We start from the raw sequence: 19760 nt of genomic DNA, 5'->3' as shown, positions 1-19760 counted from the left end.
GGGCACGGTGCCCCGGTGCCCTCCACGTTCCGCCGCCTATGCGTATATCCTATTTAACCGTTGTACGTATAGGGGCGGTGGATGGTTTTTCGTTAAAAGCTCACGTAAAAGGCATTGGATCACGACCAAATTGTACCCTCGAGACCATCATTTTTTTTTTTTACCAGCCCGGAAAATATCATGACCTGAAACCAGTTTTACCAAAAGAAAAATAACCGCCTGCCGGAATTTTTGCCTCAAGACCGCTTCACATACGGAGCGGAAACGCGATGGGCTCGTAAGCGGATAGGGCTTTACCGTTTACGCTCCATATGTGAAACGATCTTTAGGCAAAAAATTCCGGCAGGCGGCTATTTTTCTGTTGGTGAAAGTGGCCTCTGGACCCATAATGACCGTTGGCTTATGAGCTTTTTCTGGAGATCATCTTGAGCCATAAAATCTCACTTCAAGAAGTTATAGCGGGTCCCGATTTTCTCGACACTTGTCATTGCCCTCTTGAATGAGACGGAATGACCAAGGACCCTAAAAATGGGCAGCAGCGGCTTCCTATTGTCACGGGTAGCACGCTCGTCTTTTTTATGCACAGCTCCATCTCAGAGTCCGAGAGGCCGCGGGGGTCCGATCGACTCCTCCCCCTTACGTTAGCGGCTGTTGAAACGCCAACAGACGGGCAACGGTGCAGCTGCTTTTGTACGACTGTACGGAGGGGTGAGATGGTGAGGCGAGCAGGTATGTACATGAAAATTGTATCTAATCAATGTGTGCTGTGCCTTTGGCCTGGGCTAATCTTTGAACCCTGGGATGCAACAGTCACGATGGCTCCATCACTGGAGCTACAAACTATAAAAAGATAGGCTTTCTCAGAATCCCTCATTACCCCCACCGAAAGGGCTCCATTACCCCCAAAGGGGGCATGCCCCACCATTTGCCGACCCCTGGTTTATAGCAACTCCTGTTGCAACACTTTCGGGGACATTTCAGGTGCGGAGCATGCGTATGAACAAATTGTCATGAATAATTTTGTATGTTTATCACTGCGAATCCGTCTTTAACCCGTGCCCCTCCCCTCTCTCCACAGCGGCGCCGTGAACCTGGACGGCCGGATAGAGCCGGGAGACATGATTCTACAGGTCAACGACATCAACTTTGAGAACATGTCCAACGACGATGCTGTGCGGGTCCTGCGAGACGTGGTTCAGAAGCCGGGCCCGGTGAAACTAGTGGTGGCCAAGTGCTGGGACCCCAACCCGAAGGGCTACTTCACGATCCCTCGTACGGAGCCGGTGCGTCCGATCGACCCGGGCGCCTGGGTAGCGCACACGGCCGCCTGCCGAGGTGAGGCCCAGACAGGTGAGAACAAGGGGAGAGAGGGGGAGGGGAGGGGAGGGATGGGGTGGTTTGAAAGGAGGGAAGAGTGTTTGGGTGGGTGCAGGTCTGCAGGTGGTGGCGTTGTCTTTGGCGCTTTGGATTTGGTTTGCATTGGGGAGCATCGAAGGAATAAGCATCTGCTGGGTTTGCTGTCCCGGCGGTCCCGCTCACATATGAATCGCCTGCCATGGGCTTGGCCTTCATGACGACCGACATGATCTGGGTGCACTAAAAGAACATCTCATTACAATTACATTCCATGAGTCACGGGCATCTCGTTTTCATCTCATCTCTGGCTGGCGTTGATCAGTATGTGAGTCTGTGCATCTACCCTCTACCCTGACGCCGTCTCGTTCTCGCTATTTCCAGGCGAGTACTCGATCGGAGCGCCATCCTCTTTCACGCCCAGCCACCACGGAGGCAAGGGTAAGCTACTAAGCAGTCCTGGGGTAAACGGTCCTGCCGCCCACTGTCCTCGTACCATGGGCCCCACGGTCCCACAGTGTGGGACGTGTGTAGACTGTTAGTGCCCTAGTCCATAGGTGCTGGTGTTGATACCAGCAACCTGTCTAGCCGTTGGATCGGTCTCGTATGCTCGACCGGTCTGTGCAGTGTGCGTTAATCTCGGGCTCTAAGCCGTCTTTAACGCGCTCGCCATCAGCTCCTCTTGTGCTGCCTCTCTAGGCTCATCCTTCGCAAAAACGTCTCTGTTGCCACAGGCCGGCGCTGTGGTGTATGCAGGTGCTGCTTTTTGCCGGCCGCCAGCCGAGCTGTGTTTACTCGATCGTCTACGGGCCCCGCCCCTTTATCCCACCCCTGCGGTCCCAATCCCTGTGGACTTGGTGTCCGTTGTGCTTACGACGCCAGAGCAGTGAAAGGACGCGCCGACAGTGAAAGGACGTAGTGTCAGCACGTGTCAACACGTGTTTCGGCAGTCAACACGTGCTGATAGTGGTGGAATATGTGCTGTCAAGTGGTGATGTGATGATGCGAGGTGGTGACGTGTACTGATTATTGCAAACGGTGCATGTGCAGGCAGATACTTGGTGATGAGTGTTCAACTGTGAAGCTTCTTGTGGTCATTGAGTTAACTAGGCTCGTCCTCATATTAAACAGGACGTAGAGCATGAAACTAGCTAGTGATACCATTGAAATAATATTCCCGTTACGGCGTTGACCTTTCAGTGTTGCTGTTAGGTATTCAGCTGATCTCTTGGTCCTTTTAGTATATTAGACTCGGGTCTCCTCTTGCATGAGTGCATTCTCACTTGTTTGCCAATATAGCCTTATCACCACTGTAACTTGGTTTGGTAAACCGCCCTTGGTATCCTCCCGCGTGGTAACTATTACCAGGCTATTTTATCTGACCATCTGACCATTAACCTCCCTCGTGTTCTCCCCAGGCCAGTTCACCGGCGCCCGCCAGCCGTCCCTCTCAACGCTGACGTCGACCAGCTCGTCACTGGCCAGCAGTATGCCCGAGTCAGAGAGTGAGTATAAGCGTCAGGCGCTGTCGTTTGGGACTAGATTGAAGCTAGGTGGGAGGGGAGCGAACGATAGGGAGAGGACAGGACTTTTCTGCTATGGTGGTTTTGAGGACGGGTGGTTTGGGTTTGTCGCTACTGTCGATAAAAGTAATTGCGATTGACTTACATCCAATATATTTAGATCAAGGCTTCTCTAATTGCTTTCATCTTCATAGTAATCTTCTCAATTTCTTGGTTCATCTTTTTACATTCATAGATTGTATTACGTAAGCGTGAAGATGCCCTAAGCCATAATTTTAGAGTGGCATATTCGCCCCAGCGAATTAGTACACTGCTAGAGTAGTACGCGGCCCGGCTGCCTGTCCGTCGCTTTTGCTGTATTGTGCTGTCGCTGTCCTGCTGTGTTCGCCTCGCTAGTTAGCTATTCAGCGCTCTGGCGTGCCCTGCTCGTGCTCAGTGCTGGTCCAAGCCCACTGCCCACCCCATTCAGTTACCCTTCTCATCCGTCCCACCCTCTTAGCAGACCTAATTATCCGCACCCCGTCTGGTCGAATCCTGCTCTGTGTTGGTTTGTGTCCCCTCTCCAGCTGCTGCTGCCGCCTACTTTGTGTCTAATTCACGTTGCTCCGCTTTTATTTTTCATTTGCTGACTGGGTGTTGTGGCATCGCTAGCTGACACACCGCCCTCTACCATAGTTTGTCCGTCCCAACAATTCACCCTTCACTACTACTACGGCACTGCCAACCACTGCCGCCCCCTCCCGCACCCCGCTCACACCCTGCCACTCACGCTTACCGCCTGGTTGTGTTCGGCCGCCGGCACCGCTTCCGCCTTGGTCTGACGCTTGTGCACCGTCCGCCTCCTCCCGCCGCCGCCGCTGCCGCCTGGTGTGCGCTCCGGTGTCGCAGTGCCCCTCCTGTCTGCAGGGCCGCCAGCCGAGCCGCTGACCGTCGACTCGGGAATGCTGGCCGTGGCCCGCGCCATGGCTGCGCCTGACAGCGGGCTGGAGGTGCGGGATAGGATGTGGCTGAAGATCACCATACCGAACGCGTTCATTGGTGAGTAGACTAGGAATTGAGGAGAGCGGAAGGATTAAGAGTAAAGCATCTAAGAGTAAATGCATCTGAGAGTAAAGTATTACTCAACATTTGTCGTCTGAAGCAGCTGATGCTTTGAGGCATACAACATTCGCTGTGTCAGACTTGCAGTTGAGCTGTCCCATTTGTTAGCCCTTCAACGTGTCTTTGTGTTTGGTCAAACGGAAAACCAATGGCTCCCAGCAGCTTCTTCTTCTTCTTCGTCGCACGTCACGTGGACGCGCCCGCAGGCGCGTCGGACGGGGGCTGGTCGAGCGGCGGCTCGGACCGCCCCACCCGCCGAATGTATTCAACTATCTTGCCGGCCGGCCCGGAGAGGACCTCGTCGAGGGATGGCAGGGGTCCCCCCCAGAGCCGGCGTCTCGTGGTGGCGAATGCTGGGCACTCGGTGAGGAGGTGGCGAACGGTGTCCTCGGCACCGCACTCCCGGCAGAGAGGGTCCGGGGTGAGCTCCAGGCGGTGGAGCGTCGCTCGTGCCAGGGGGCAGTGGCCGGTCCGCAGCTGCGACACGGTCACTTGCCCCCAGCGCGGGAGGTCTTGGAGTCCAGGTGTGGGCTGGGGGTGCGGGTGCCGGTGTGCACGCGTGGCCTGCATTTCCCTGGCACGCTGCCGTATGGCGGTTCGGGCGCTGGCCAGATCGATGGGCGTCTCCGATTGGGCACACTCGGCCGCCGCACGGTTAGCCAGCCTGTCTGCCGCCTCGTTGCCGGCGATGTCGGCATGGCCTGGGACCCACTGGAGGATGATGGCCGTGTTCTGTTCCCCCAGTGAGCCCATCGCGGCCCAGACGCGCTCGGCGAGGACCAGCTGCTGGGCCTCCGGTCCGCGCTGGAGTAGCTGAAGGCCGGAGAGGGAGTCGGTGCACAGCAGGCATGTCTTGATGCGGCTCCTGGTCTCCCCCGGTTGTGCCAGCAGGCAGGTGAACGCCGCCAACATCGCTGCGAGTTCGGCCCGCATGCTGCTGCAGACCGAGCCCGCCGGTACCAATGTCTCCACTTCGCGGTTCTCCCGGTGCAGCTGGATCAGCGCACCGCCGCCTCCGTCCCTGGTGCCGGACTTGGCGGAGCCGTCGGACCAGATGGTGCAGTCCGGATTGACCATGGCTATGGCCTCGAGGGCGGCAGCTTTCCTCACGGCGGGTGGGTCGTCTCTTCTGGTGACGCGCGGGAGGGAGAGGCGGAAGGTGACCGCGTCTGCTGGGTTGGTCCACGGCGGCTGTTCCGGGACCAGGGCCAGCGGTTCCCGTGGGAGGTCCGCTAGACCCGCCTCCTTGGCCATCCACTGACTGACCCGCCGGAAGCACGGTTTGAAGGGCAGCGCCGTGTCCTCGCTCGGGGGGTCCGGCGGCGGCGGTTCGCCGCGTCTTCTGGCCTCAGTGCGCGCTCGCTGCCAGGCCTCATGAGCCCTGTGCTTGAGGCGTGGGCGGACGTGTCGCTCGGTGAGGGCTCTGGCGGGGTCTCCTGGCGGCAGTCTGGCGAGTCGCTCCTGCTCCATTGCTGCTATTTCCCAGCCTCTCACTGCGAGTGGTGGCAGGCCGGCCTCGGTGATGAGGGTCTCCGAGTTTGTGAGGCGGATGCAGCCAGTGATCACTCTGGCGCACTTGTGCTGCTCTGCCTCGATCCGGGCCCGCACGGAGGGTGCAGCGTGGGTGGAGTAGAGGGCAGCTCCGTAGTCGGCCACGCTGCGGATGTACGCGATGTAGGCCGCGCGCAGCGTGGCTTGGTCACAGCCGTATGACCTGCCCGCCAGAGCTGTCAGACAGCATCGGCGCTGTGCCATCCTCTTCTTCACTTCCTCGATGTGGTTGGTGAAAGTGAGCTGGCTGTCCAGGGTCAGCCCCAGGAAGGTCGGGTTCTTCTCGTGCGCGAGCTGGTCGCCTTTGAAGGTCAGTGTCGGGACGACCTTTCCGTTGACCTCCTTGGCGTGTAGCGAGAAGGTGGTGAAGACGCACTTGCTTGAGCTGGCCTCGACCTTCCACTTGTCCAGCCAGCGGGCGACTTGGTCCAGATCCGGTTGCAGCTGGTCGGCGCACGCCTGCAGCGAAGGTCCAGTAGCCAGGAGGGCGGTATCGTCCGCGTAGAGAGAGCGGGTGGTGTTGGAGTTGATGTCTTCATCGAGGTCATTGCAATAGATCAGCCACAGTAGCGGCGCCATCACGCTGCCCTGCGGGAGGCCCTCTTGGAAGACGCGCTGTGATGAGCGGGCGTTTCCCCACCTGACACGAGCACGCCTGTCCGTGAGCAGGGCCTTCACCCACCGCGTGGCGCAGCCAGGGATGCCCATCTTCTCCATCTTGTGGAACAGGCCGTCCCGCCATACACGATCGTAGGCCTTGGCGAAGTCTAGCAAGACTAGGATGGCGCGATGGTGCTTCGGTTGTTCGAAGGCGTCAAAGATCGATTGGGTGACTCGGAAGAGCTGGTCGGTCGTGCTGTGTCCCTTGCGGAAGCCGGCCTGGTTCGGGTTCAGCTTCTTGTGTCGCTCCAGCCAGTGTTGGAGCCGGTTCTGCACCAGTCTCTCGGCGAGCTTGCTGATGGTGTTGAGGAGGCTGATTGGCCGGTAGCTGCTTGGGAGGGCCGGCGACTTGCCCTTCTTGGGGATGGCGACTATCTCTGCGGCGCGCCAGCTGGCGGGGACCGTGCCTTCGGTCCAGCTACGGTTTAGGACCCGGAGCAGCTCCGTCTCGCCGGTAGGGCTCAGTTGTCGGAGCATGTCGTTGGACACCATGTCCGGGCCGGGGCTCTTTCCGGGCTTCAGCTTGGAGAGGGCGTGTTGTAGCTCGCGGCGGGAGAAGGGGGAGCAGAACCCTTCCTTGGTGTCGCCGCACTCGCAGGTCTTCCCGGCGCGGCGTGAGCTGAGTTTGATGGCATGGTCTTCCTGCTTCCGTTTGGGCAGTCTCGAGACGGCAGCGTAGGTCTGGCAGAAGAGGTCGGCCTTCTCTCTGTCTGTCACCGCCGCCTTGGTCGGTGCTGTCTGGCCGGCTGTCGGTGGTCGTTGTATGGGGACGGCCGGTTTTGCTGGTGGGACGCGGCCGTCGAGGATCTCCCAGCAGCTCCCTCCCCCCCCCCCCCCCCCCCGATGTTCAGCTGACCACCCACCCTCTCCAACCCCGGACTCAACCCGCTTTTGACCATCTGACCTCTAAACTAATACCTGTCCGTCTGTGTTCCAGGCTCGGACGTGGTCGACTGGCTACACAGCTACGTAACCGGTTTCGCCGACCGGCGCGAGGCGCGCAAGTACGCCGCCCACATGCTGCGGGCCGGCTTCATCCGACACACGGTCAACAAGAACACCTTCTCCGAGCAGTGCTACTACGTGTTCGGAGATCTCTGCAGCGGTGAGTTGGCTCCGTTGTGCTCGTGGCGCCGGCTCACCGGAACCGATAGGTGTCGCCACGTTTGTCCGTCTCCGTATATCAAACCTGATGCTCAGTGCTCAGTGTGGTGCAGCCACCGTCGTGTTATGTGAATATTGAATGGTTGTATAATGTATAATGTAGACAGTCCAACCAGCTTCAGTTAAGCTGCAATTATAATTGCCCCAATGCGAGGATAGCAGCCGATTATACGAAAAAGCCAGTAATGTTATGACGTTAAAAAGCCAGCTCCCACTGTGCGCTCCCACGTATCATCTTGCCGTCAACGTTTACCCTTAGTTTGAACCGTATTATCTCCCCACGGTCAGGTTTCTCCGGTATGAAGCTGGGCGATGAGGACGGCCTGTCGGAGGTGGACCGGGACACCCTCGGTCCGCTGCCGCCGCCCTCCTCGGGCACACAGTGGGCCGGACCCCACGTACCCTACAGCGGTACATACGTACCGCCGGCGCAGGGCTACGCGCCGATGCCGTTCAGCTATACGAACGAGGCCGGCAGCTTCAGTCAGCGGGAAGGAGGTGGGTGAATGGAGAGACTGTGGCAGTCGGTAGTCACAGTCTGTCAGTCTATCCAGTCTCTGATCCCATGGACCCAGGCTGACAGCGCGACTGAGCGAACTATCTGGCGATGGTACAGGTGTAACTTACATACCCAGCGGCAAGACTAGTATTTAGCGGAATGGCCTGAAGAAACGGAGCCGAAAACTTGTCTATGCTGATCGAGGAATGGGGAGTGAGGGAGTTGGCTAACAACGGGGCATACTTACACGATTTTGACGTGAGGTGGAAGCAGCAATGTGTCTTGAGGTGTGATTAAGATAAAGGGAAATTGATGAGATGTGACGGTCATTGGGAACAGCTGCCAGCTGGTAGTAAAATGGCCGCAGTAAGGCGCGGGCCTCGCAGAACTCTAGTGCGGCTTCTGATTGGCATTGAGAGAAAACACACTCACTGCACATTTTCGACGTGCAGATGTGCAAAACGGCAGGTTTGTTGTGTAAATCACAGCGCTGCCGGCGTAACAATAAACATTACGTCCACTGGACGTCTTAATATGGTTACATTTTAGGCTCAAATATCGATAAATTATTGCGTAAACCATTCTGATTCTGCACGGAAAACGATAACAGTGGGATGTACAGCGGCATTGTTTGTCAGTTCAGATGATCCCGTACGATCCCATTGCACTTTGAGCAGTCCTCAGTGTCGATATCTGCCGGGCGCAGCTCCGAGCCGAATATCTGTTTACATAGTCCGCGCCCGTCTCCAGTACCGTGTACCGGGTGACGTAATTGTGCGAGGAACCGCCCGGGCTTCCCGCCGCAGCCCCGTCCCGTCCCGTCGTGCCTCCACGGCCCGGACGGATGGATGTGGTTGGGGAGAGGGGTGAGCGCGGGTCAGCTGACCGCCGCCGGGAGGAAGAGGGGCTCTGTGGTTAGAGAGAGGCGACCCCCCTAATCATATGACCGGGGAAGGGGAAAGGGGAGGGACCCCGTGGTTAGGGAATGAGAGGGTGACCCCCTGACCTCAGACTGGCGCCAGTGAACCCTGGAAGCTGGTGTCTCCAGAAACGGAGCCGTCTGCGGCAGTGAATCATGGGACAGCGCCGGGGTTTTTACCAGGATAGCGTTGTGTCTAAAGATATACGGTGCTGAGTGAATGACTGGTCCCGTTTCCTTCACTAGCTTTACGTGCTGCTGGTCCTGATTTGTTTGTTGTTTGTATGCTTACCTCTAAGGGTGTGTTGGATATTTTGCTGTTGGATAAGGCGAGCATGTTGCTAAATACCTTGCCATATTGTCGTGTGAGCGTTTAATCTATGGATTAGTGCAAACTGTTGAACTGAGGAAATAACATAAACTGCGCAGTAACGGTATAGGAAAATAGCTTATCCAGTGTGATTCAAATAACGTCATTTCCATAAACGCACTATTTCCGTTCAAGGGGCTTAACCCGTGCTTTTGGTACTGTTTGTTCTTATGTCGAATTTTAGTTCATCGTCTAGCTATTAGTCACCGTCTAGAGCATGGAACACAGCTTTCGAGCTACGTGTTGAAAACAGAAAATATGCCATGTATTCCAATCAGAGGTGCGGAGCCGCGTTTTACAAGCTAGAAACCTGTCTTCCAGCCTTAACCCATGGTGACTATTTCCCTCCCTCTTTGCTCAATGTTACTACTGTTATACTCCCGTTTTCCGTTGAATCAGTGTCTGACCCTCCTCCCGTTCTGTTCTGCGGTCACAGGCAGCGGCAGCGGCGGCTCCTCCGCCGGCTCCCAGCGGCGGAGACTCGAGTCGGCGGCGGCCGGCGGCGGACCGGGCGGCGGCGGCGGCTCCAGCAGCGACGGCACCGAGTCAGTAGCGACGACGGTGACCAGCCAGCGGTCGGCGGCCGTGCCGCCCGGCGCCGCCGCCGCCGCCGCCGCCGCGCCCGACGGCAGGCAGCCCGACTACTTTGTGGACGTGATGTGACGGGCGGACGCGGTGAGTAACGTGACGGGACGCGGAGAGAGGCGCCGTGACAGAAGTCTGTCGTAACGGCCGGGTTGGGCGTTGTAGCGAAGGATCAGCTAACGCTGGGTGGGTGTCTTTGCAAAGGCGTGGATAGGCAGGTAGCTAAGTTTAATCTTACTGCAAATAGCCCATGCAACGATGGCTAGCTTGTGTGTCATCTCATTTTTCCTTGCTCCTGAAGGCCAGAATGACAAGCGGCGCAGAGAGGAAATGGTACTAGAAGGGAAGCGGCGGGGACAGGCACCAGAAGGTGAAAGGGTCAGGAGGGGTGGAATGATGGCATCGCGACTGTATGTTATGGCCGGAAAGATCGGAGGGTAGATAACACAGTCACGGCTGGCAGCCCATAAATGTGCCACAACAATAACCCACGGAGAAACGCTGGGTGACGCACAGTTGCGAAAGCGAAAAAAAGCACAGCAGGCCCAGCACGCGACTGTTGGACCGCTTTTATCGATGGACAATAGGGCACACTCGTTCCAAACGCACACCCACGAGTTCACTGTTCCATATTCGCTGAGAGGCACGCGCGGAGAGTGAGACCCACATTGGCACGCTCGCTGGGACGCGTTGCCACGTGTTGTTCGCACAGGACAGGAAGTGGCGGTCACATGGACGCGGAGCGCGACCAACCGCGGCCGGAGAGCCATTGTCCGTGCCCGGGGGCGGCCCGCCGGGACCCGTCACCGGTCACATGTCCGGGGTGGTGACGCCGCCAGCACGCGCTCACCGAGAGCGGAGGGCAGTGTCCGGCTGGGGATGGGATGGGAGGATGTCCGTGCCGCGGGAGGGGGGGGGGGGGGGGGGGTTGTCCGGTGTGACGGCGAGTCGCGAGAGATGTTTAGATGCAAGCAGACACAATGTTGTAAGACGTTCCCAAATCGCGTTAACAATGTCTGCTCTCAGGGGAAATAATTTTTTTTTTCACGCAAGCAACTCATGAAATGTTGGCAATGTTGGGGAAAAAGTGCGCAAGTTTTGAAGTCCCTGGTGAACTTAGGAGTGTTTAATATCCTCTTTTAATATTTAGCCGGTCCCGTAGCTCAGTTGGTAGAGCGTTGGACTCCGCGTGGTGAGAGCACGCGTTCCCGGTTACAACAGTCCGGGTTCGAAGCGCGACGGGCGCTTGACATTTATGGGCCTCCTGACAGGTATGGTTGCGGTTGGTGGCAGGCCGTAACCAGGTGAAGTCAGTGAGGGGACCGGCCGTGCGCGGCTATGTGCGCACGTTAAACTTTGGACTCTAAATTCTGCCATAGAACTGGAATTGCGCGATCGGAGGGTAGAGGGCAGGGTCACCGCAACAAGCTTCGCTTAGCGGTGGCTCTGTCCTTGTGAATCCTTCCTATCAAAAGGTTCGGACTAAATTTATAAAAAAAAAAAAATCCTCTCAGTTTACGATTTAGTGGTGAATTCTGTACGCATACCAATGTTCATCACCTTGTCCCATGGGACACACCATCGGACCCGTGTAAGCAATTCTGCATTGATCGTCCATCCATCATTAATTGCGCACATTCCTGTGTGCGTCCACCGGATCACGGCCCCTGAATATGTACCAGGGCAAGTCCCGCCTCGATTCCCATACGTCATTTGCCGGCCGTGGGCTGACCACTTTCCGGGAACTGTTTATGTTGTATCGAAACGCACTACGCCGGACACTGGCTAAAATGCCACTACTTCACGCACATATCTGGGATTTACCACGGGACAGGAAATCCGAGATAGGGGACGGGTCGCAACTCGCAGAAATTGACGTGGATTACGTGCTAGATTGGGTCAGAGGTTATTGGATCTAAATGCGTCAATGTTGCAGGATGTGGAGCTAATGTGGGATTTTGATGTTGCGTTTATCGGCTTTGAAGATTACTTTCAAGCGATAGTTTGTCGATGCCGATGGTGTCATCGATATTGGTTTCGGTTTTTCACAGGAGTGCATACGGATGTTTTGTAGAAATGTCAGTGTCCCAGTTCTATACCGCGGTCTGATCTGTCAAGGAGTCTTAGACAAGGCCATTTCAGTCGGGGAAACTGTGGTCAAATCTTCCATTTTTAGAAAGCCTTCCATTTTTGGAAGGATTTTCTATATATGGGTACGCACCTTCCAAAAATGGGTACGCTGACGACGTCATCGTACCCAAATATAGAAAATGTTGCGCATATGTTGGAACTTACCGATTTCCGCCGAACATGAGGCAAATGCGACTGTCGCCCCTGGTCGCTTTCTATTCGCCATAGTGAAGTGTCCATAATCTAGCGTGGATGCCTAAATCCTAGCGTGGATGTATTTTAGGTAATTTTTCAAAGTAATGAGTCGTGGAAAATTGACAAAAATTTACCGACAAACGATGGTTTTATAAGACTTTATCAAACATTTTGTAAGCAAAAAGCATCAAAAACGAAAAGTAAATATCCTTAAAAGTACTTTAGTGACGGGCCATGCTTGTTCGATACCGCCGACTTTATTTACAGTGCGGAATTGTCTGGACAGAGTGCGGCGGTTTCGGGAGTGTAGTGGCGAGTAAAACTTGTATTTGTTGCCGTTTTCTGCATTTATTAGCATATTGTGTGGTTGATTTCAATTTTTTAAGGCTTTTGCCAAACATTTGGGTGGAGGTCTCGTCATTTTTCAATGTTTTTTTTCCGGAATATGGGACGAATTAAATAGGCGTTGCTGCGCCGTTTTTCGTGTTACTTTCTATCGAAGGAGCATGAATCTTCAATTTATATGAGGATTAGTAAGTTTAATTTAAACCATTTTTTGTCAGGGCTATAGCTGTGTTCCTCCTGGTTGGTTATTGACCAGCTGTTTTCTCTTCTGAATTTCTATGTGTCCTCTAGAAGTAGAAAAAGAGAGCAGTGCGCCAGGACACCATGCTATTATATCACTATGTACATTGACATAGCATGCCTGTATTACCAACACTAGCACTGCTGCTTCTCCTTATATCAATGATCATAAATGGCAAAATCAACTATTAATGTTACACATTTAAAAAGGCCGTAACTTAAATCAAAGAATGTGAATTACAGTTGGGAACACTGAGATTAGACCTTCCAATTTTGGAAGCCTTCCATTTTTGGAAAATGCATACCCATTTATGGAAGGTCCTTCCAAAAATGGAAGGCTTCCAAAAATAGAAGATTTGACCACAGTTTCCCCCACTGATTTCCTGTAATGGTGCGGTACTCTTGCTTTTTGTGTTTAAAGTCTTCCTGTACCTATGTGAGATTAAATCATTCCTGTTGATGTCTTAATTATAAACCAGACGGATTTATCCTCCTTGATAGTATCCTAGCATGTTTTTCACTCGTGATGTTTTGATGGTGTTGAAATTTACCGGCACTTTACCGGCCCAGCGTTACTGATATCTCGGACTACACGTCGTGACAGGGTAATTGTACTTTACCCTTATAGCTCGCTACTGTTCTTTTGACTCAAAAGTTTGCGCGCTTTTGCGTCTGTAATCACCTTTGTCCACCTGGGAGTAGAACTCCGCAAAGTCACACGCGGTCGCTTATTTGTTACCGTAAGGTGGGGCTATTTGAGACAGTGGGGCTATTTGAGACAGTATTTAAAATTGTTATAAAATAAAACCGTTTGAAATTTATGCTTAATTTTTGCTGAGGCGATTTACTGCTCGATTCCACACCTTCCTGAGCAAAAATATCACATAAAAATTAAACGATCTTCATTTTATAGCGATTTTAAATACTGTCTCAAATAGCCCCACTGTCTCAAATAGCCCCACTTTACGGTACCGTCTTTTATTCAGACTGTCCTTCTCCCAGACTGCCGATTGCCATTCCTCGCAGATGTCACATACCACCGACGGTCATATTTCACCACAAATTGTCTTATCTCGTCACTGACAGCCACTCCCCTCCACCAGGTCGCCACGAGTGTGTTCTAGTCTGCCCTCCGTGTCGTCCACGCCAGCGCGGGCGGGCGGCCGTCGCCCCGTCGTCTGCGCCTCTCAGCCGCCGCCGCCGCCGCCCCTGCCGCTGGGGACGGCGCGCGGCGCGGCGCTACCCCGTCTCTGTTATGTAGTGCTCCCGTCGTCGGCGCTTCTGTCCGCAGCACGACGTCCCGCTACAGTTAGCTTCTGCCGGCGTCGCCTCCGTCGCCCGTCTTTAACTGGTTGGTTGTATAGTCTTTGATACATTTATGCTTTTGTAAGTGCGCCAGGCTGGTATATGGACGGCGAGCCGCGTCGACCGACTTCTTGGTGCGTTCATTTGTGTACTGTGTTGGGTGGGCTCGTGCACCCGACTGCCGAATGTGAAATACATATTTGCAGAATATCGCCTGTCGCGTTTGTGTAGTTATAGGTGGGCGTGACCGGGTATTGTTCTGTCGACTGGAGCGGCCAGTTTTCCTGGTCGTTACGGCCGGCTGACTGACGTAGTCGTTTAGGTGTGTCCGGTATCCACCAGGGAATTACTGTTGTACTCCGAACTAACACGGACGTACCTGTCGTTCGCTCCATGGCCGCGCTGCCTGTCCCGTCGGGGACTCCAGTTGCTGCGTACACAGTGACTACGTCAGACCCGGGCTGAGTACTTTGCCCGTCTGTTGCTCAATGGGCGTGTCCACGTCTCTGGGAGGGATGAGAGGGACTGGGGCGTCTCTGTACCAGCCACACCTGCCGACCGGCCTCGGCTCGATCACGATCTGGGCCGACCGGGTCACGACTGGGCTCGTTACTGGACGACTGGCTCGTTACTGGACTACTGGGCTCGTTATCCAGTGCCAGGCGGGAGACGCCACCCCTCTCTGTGGCCTCCAGCTGACGGCTGACCTGACCGGGCTACTGGAATGTTTCGCTTCAGCGACCAAGGAGGGGTGCGGCACCTCGAAAATACATTGCACTATCTCCTGTTGGAGGCAGTAGGCAAGAACATGTTTTTTTTTTTTTTTAGGTAGCCCAACATAACCTAATCCACCCGGTGTTCTGGCCTCGCCTGGGTATCAGACGGGAATTTCAACTGAAAAAGGGGGCCAACCTCAAACGGAAAGAGTTGTCCGCCACCAATAGCTCCAGAGGTACCGAATTTCCCTACCCGTTGCCCATCTCATGCCTTCGGCATTGAAGTTTGCCGCCAATTTTCGATGGCATATACCAATTTTGCTTGGCTGCTAAAACGATACACTCGTTAAGTTTTGAAAAGGAGCTCGAGCTACAGAACGGCTGCCCTCCCACCAAGACACTCCAGTAAAGTCATCATTACAGATGACATGACACGTCAGCTGGGATGGATATGAGAGGTGCCATTCCGATGATTTGTAGGACAATGCTAGACCGGTTTGGTGCAAGTCTCCCTGGCCAATGGAGTTTTTTTTTTGTTGTTGTTGTCAGTTTGCAATAGTGGTGTTGGAGGGACGAAGAAAATATGCCTTCCGGTTCAGACTTTGGTTCGTTCTGGGTGCTTGCAAGTTGCACCTGGTTTGTTGACTATTCGCTTGAACACTTAACCTTTATCAGCCTGAGTACTCATCCTACCAAGAAATCGCAATGAGCCTCACATACCTACATTAGCCCGGTGCTACTGAAGTGCTGTGTATACTATTGCTGGGAAACGACGCTGCATTCCGAGTTCAAACACACAGCACACTCATGGGATCATCCGGTTTCCACATTGGATAAAACCGCACTTAACACTGTAAAAAAATCTTACAAGCCCCTTGTAGGAAAACCGCTGGCGCAAAAATGAGCATGCAGCGACGTGTAAAAATCGCCTCATATTTAGCTAGTAAGAGGGTACAAGCTTGTTTCGTTAGTAAATGACAAGCCCACGCCTCATAAACCGAGCACCCCCGTGTCAGCCCCTCGTTTCGTTATTCGGTACCTCGTTTAAAAACGAGGGCAAAACCAGCAGATCGGTACGCCGATTAGGCTCCTTAGCAGGACTCGCCTGGTAACCCAACCAGCTAGCGCCTGCTATTGCTGCCCAGTAGTAATACTAGCTCAATTGCGTCACCCCCTCCCCCCCCCCTCCTTCTCCCCAGCCGCCCCTCCGACTGGTGGACGACCCGGCCAACGACAGCCCCGACAGCGTGCCAGCCACGTTACAAAAAAAAAAAAAAACATACACAAAAATAACGTTTATTACTTATTAGCATACGATACAAAATATCTAAAGATATACATATTACAATATCATAGCGGAGTGGTGCAAAAGCTGATTCGAGTCACCACCAATAACATTCACAAAATCATACGGTTGCATGAGACGCGATCGGGCACTTCCACGGGCTTTGACGCAACGGCACTTACAACAGGCGAGTGAGCAAGTTGATCCTGCCATGTCAGGTACATTGTGCACTGTGCAGTCCATCAAATATTTGCCATACTTTGCAGATTCAAGCAAGTTTTTTTTTTTTCCTGGGCGAGGCTTACCAACAGAAATATCGCTGGCTTCCGGTATATTTCATGCCTCAGTCTCCCACAACTTTAAGCAACTCTGCAAACAGAAAAGAAAATTAACTGCTGATTTTAAAATATCAGTGAGGATGGCTTTATTATCTACATCAACTGACTTTTGTATAAGATAAATCAATGTGAGGCAATATGTGTAGCTTACACATTTGGAAAAAAGGCTAGACAGCAACTGAAAGAAAGTCCGTCTTCCAACAGTCGGAATTCAAACGAAACAGTGGCCCACAACGGTCAAGGGGTGAATTCTATGACGCAACATGTGTTCAGAATATTACAAAATAAATAAAATGTCCCCCATTGCTACGTAAATATCATACAATATAACGTACCTTCGAAATATCCCAGCCCGAGAACTTCACAACGCACCGTGCCACAACACAACCGCACCAACCGCCGGCAGCCGCAGAACTGAACAATGGCGGCCGGAAATGACGGCCCCGCGCCGGAAGTGAAGGACGAGTTTTAGAAGCAGTCTCAGACTTGTCGCTGCTCACCGTAGCAGGGATTTATGAGGCACTACCGAATCAAAGTCGTTTCGCCTCATTCGGCAACACGAAAACCCTACCAGGACTAGTCCGATGATGAGTTTCCGACTAGGTGGCGTGTGCGCAGGATTATATTTAAAGCACGTGCAGGGTGGTACCTCATTAGCCGACATAATAATAATATGACACGATAATGAAACACGCATGTAACTAGCATGCAACAAGCTTCTGGCGGATTTAATTATGAGACTATGCGTAGTTTTCCGACACAGCGCGAAATCTGTTGATAAGCAGAAAGGGGTGTTAGGGAAACATTTAAGTTATTAGGTTACCGTTTGTAACCAATTGTTTCACGAGGCCACTCTTTAACTAACAACCCTCAGGCTGATAATGTCCCTATATATAACAGCAAGGTACAATGGACGACCGTGTAACCCATCCCTTGTCATAGAATTGGCTCGTGACATTTTTTTACAGTGAACATGACAAGATCATCGAGCATGGTACTACCATATGCCGGCCAGAAGTTACGCCATCGGTCTTGGAACCGGTCTGCCGGGGAGTCCTGCGTGCCGCTGACGTCACCCAGTGTGTGACGTCACTCCTGGACTGGTGTGACGTCACAGCGGGCTGCGGTCCTCAGGCTGCCAGTATAAACAATCACAGTACGGCTAAGTGAGGGTCGCCGCGGGATGTCCTGTTACGCTACGCTTGCAATGATGCAGCGCGAGTGAAGTTTAGTTCCGGCAGTCGCGGCAGGATCGCAGATTCTGGTAGTGAGGGATATTTTAGACGTATCAAGCTGATGGTTTATTGATAATTATTACTTATTGCAGCGCAAAGTGACGGTAGTATGGGGTCTATCTAATTATAGGTACACTTGGATGTTTAATGATAATGTACCAACCCGTATGCAGCTGAATAATGTTAGCAGGAACACGGGAAACGCCAAGAAATTTAACGTGGTTTTTCCAGAGCCATACAACTGTCACTTACGTGATAAACATTGACATAATCCGTTTCCTGTTTCAATGGTCCAGCCTTTGAACAGGGCACCGCTGCGGCAATCAGCACTCGGCTCCGAACCCGGGTGTGTGTGACACGTTTCTTAGGTTGAGAACGACATGCAGTGTCATCCATCTGTTGTTAACCCCAATGACATCTGATGCAACGCCGCGTGGCACAGTTATAAATCGTAAATCGGATCACCACCCGCCGGCTCATCGAGTCCCCCCGTCTACCCTCCACCCCCCCCCCCCCACGACCCCCCACTCTGGTGCCTCGGCATGCGTGCGGGTCAGTCGCCTGAGTGACCCCGTCACACCGGTATGACGGTGGCAGGTATGATGGTATGACGGTCCGACCCCTCACCTCCCGACCTGTCAAACCCTCTGTGACGACCTTTCACAGTAGTGTCGGGGCATTGCGTTATGCATCACTTCGAGCATTGTGAGTGACCGCTAGTTGCCGAGCACGTCAATCTGCCCTCTGTCACGCTGCTGTTTTTCAGTCATATTCGCACTCTACCTGATTCAGCCTCGGCCCTAGTCACACTCCCTCTCGTCTCTCTCTCTCTCTCTCTCTCTCTCTCTCTCTCTCTCTCTCTCTCTCTCTCTCTCTCTCTCTCTCTCTCTCTCTCTCCTCTCTCTCTCTCTCTCTCTCTCTCTCTCTCTCTCTCTCTCTCTCTCTTTCTCCCACTCTCCCACCCTCTCTCTCTCTCTCTCTTTCTCTCTCCCACTCTCCCACCCTCTCTCTCTCTTCTCTGTCACTCTCTCGCCGGCTCTCTATCCCTCTTTCTCTCTCCTTCTCCCTCTCCCTCTCTCCCGTCTCACGAAATTTACTGCCCACGTGTCAGCCCCCCTCGCTGGTTTGAGCTCCCGCAGCTCCGACAAAGCCGTCGCACGGAGCTGCGGCAGCGTGCCTGCAAAGGCGGCCGGGCCGGGCCGACCCACAAAAGCCGTACTGCGGTCGCGGTTACATCCGCTCGACAGAGTTGGATTGGATTGGGAGCGTTGATCTGTGGTGAAGACACGTGTCGCGTGCGACGGAAATAGGCGAGTATTGAATGCGGGATGTTACATGAGTCAGCTTGAGCGTTATTTGAGCTTGAGGAGGGGTATTCGGCGAATTAAGCTGCCTGAAAATAGCTCACTGGAAATGGCTAGCAAATGACCTCTCACGGCATATGCTTGTATCGACTTAATCGATAGACATGTCACTTTCGGTCGGGCGTCTTTATTGCGGGTATTCGGGGTAGTATAATTAATCGAAAGTGCTGCCTCTCTATTTAATGCATTGGTTCCTCGTTAACCGTCTTACCATGGGTGGAGAACCTGCCCCGGCCACCCCGGCCGTGGCCGGGGTAACTTTCAGCCGACCCCGGCGCGGCCGGGGTAACTTTTTCCACTTTTGTAAATCCTAAAAGCTGTCTCCATACGGAAAAGCTGCCATCTATAATAGCGTCTCTCATTATTCTTATCTACCCTGAAAAGTTCTTGAAAATTATTTTATTTATTTTGGATCTTCTATGTTTTTAAGTCTTTTCATCGCGGAGCCGACATGTTTCATCAAACAGAAGTAATCATATTTAAGGGCGTTATCGTAAGATGGCACTGTAATAACATCACAAGACAGGACGAGGGTAATATCAGTGAGATAGAAGGACGAGCTGCTGGGGCTCAAGGCTCCCCCAATTAACTGCGCCAGGGTGGTGGCCTTATCGTAACACGTTGAGTCGAGAGGGGGCTTTTCACGCTCCTTCTAACTCGGCTACTGGGCTACGAGGCGAGAAGCGGAACGACGTTGAAAACAGCGACAAACGTGATCATCAGAGAAATCTGGTCATGTTTTAGGCAAGCTCAATAATAAAATCACCATAGATCATCAAAAGCCAAATTCTCTGATTTTAGCGTTCTCCGCCAACTTTTCTCAAGTTCATGAACATAACGAGCTAAAACACTGCAAACAAAACATTTCGATTACTCGTTTAA

General features: G+C 53.4%; 1 protein-coding gene across 3 annotated transcripts; it reads left to right on the top strand.

Annotated features, from left to right (window-relative positions):
• The first annotated feature begins 1024 nt into the window (after positions 1–1024).
• Positions 1025–14155, top strand: LOC122377163 (segment polarity protein dishevelled homolog DVL-3-like). 3 transcript variants are annotated; one of them, XM_043357118.1, is made up of 8 exons: positions 1025–1340; positions 1743–1794; positions 2772–2858; positions 3765–3914; positions 7126–7293; positions 7641–7850; positions 9577–9815; positions 13739–14155. In XM_043357118.1, exons 1-7 carry the CDS (start codon positions 1119–1121, stop codon positions 9801–9803), a joined length of 1116 nt encoding a protein of 371 aa, XP_043213053.1. In that variant the 5' UTR covers positions 1025–1118; the 3' UTR covers positions 9804–9815; positions 13739–14155. The 3 variants fall into 3 exon arrangements, with proteins under 3 accessions (XP_043213053.1, XP_043213054.1, XP_043213052.1); XM_043357119.1 differs by having other exon boundaries at positions 1028–1350; positions 1738–1794; positions 3783–3914; XM_043357117.1 differs by having other exon boundaries at positions 1028–1350; positions 1738–1794.
• Positions 14156–19760: the final 5605 nt, after the last annotated feature.

Source organism: Amphibalanus amphitrite, unplaced genomic scaffold, assembly GCF_019059575.1.
Source record: "Amphibalanus amphitrite isolate SeventyFive unplaced genomic scaffold, NRLGWU_Aamphi_draft 002576F_arrow, whole genome shotgun sequence".
NCBI classification, from domain to species: domain Eukaryota; kingdom Metazoa; phylum Arthropoda; class Thecostraca; order Balanomorpha; family Balanidae; genus Amphibalanus; species Amphibalanus amphitrite.
Note: the sequence above shows the minus strand (reverse complement) of the source record. Positions and strands in the feature narration are given on the sequence as shown.

Bases quoted from the DNA above. Each gene is read 5' to 3' on its own strand.
- LOC122377163 (XM_043357117.1), top strand. From the start codon at position 1,119: ATGATTCTACAGGTCAACGACATCAACTTTGAGAACATGTCCAACGAC. The intron at 1,351-1,737 runs GTGAGAACAAGG...CGCTATTTCCAG, and splicing joins CCGAGGTGAGGCCCAGACAG to GCGAGTACTCGATCGGAGCG. The intron at 1,795-2,771 runs GTAAGCTACTAA...TGTTCTCCCCAG, and splicing joins CAGCCACCACGGAGGCAAGG to GCCAGTTCACCGGCGCCCGC.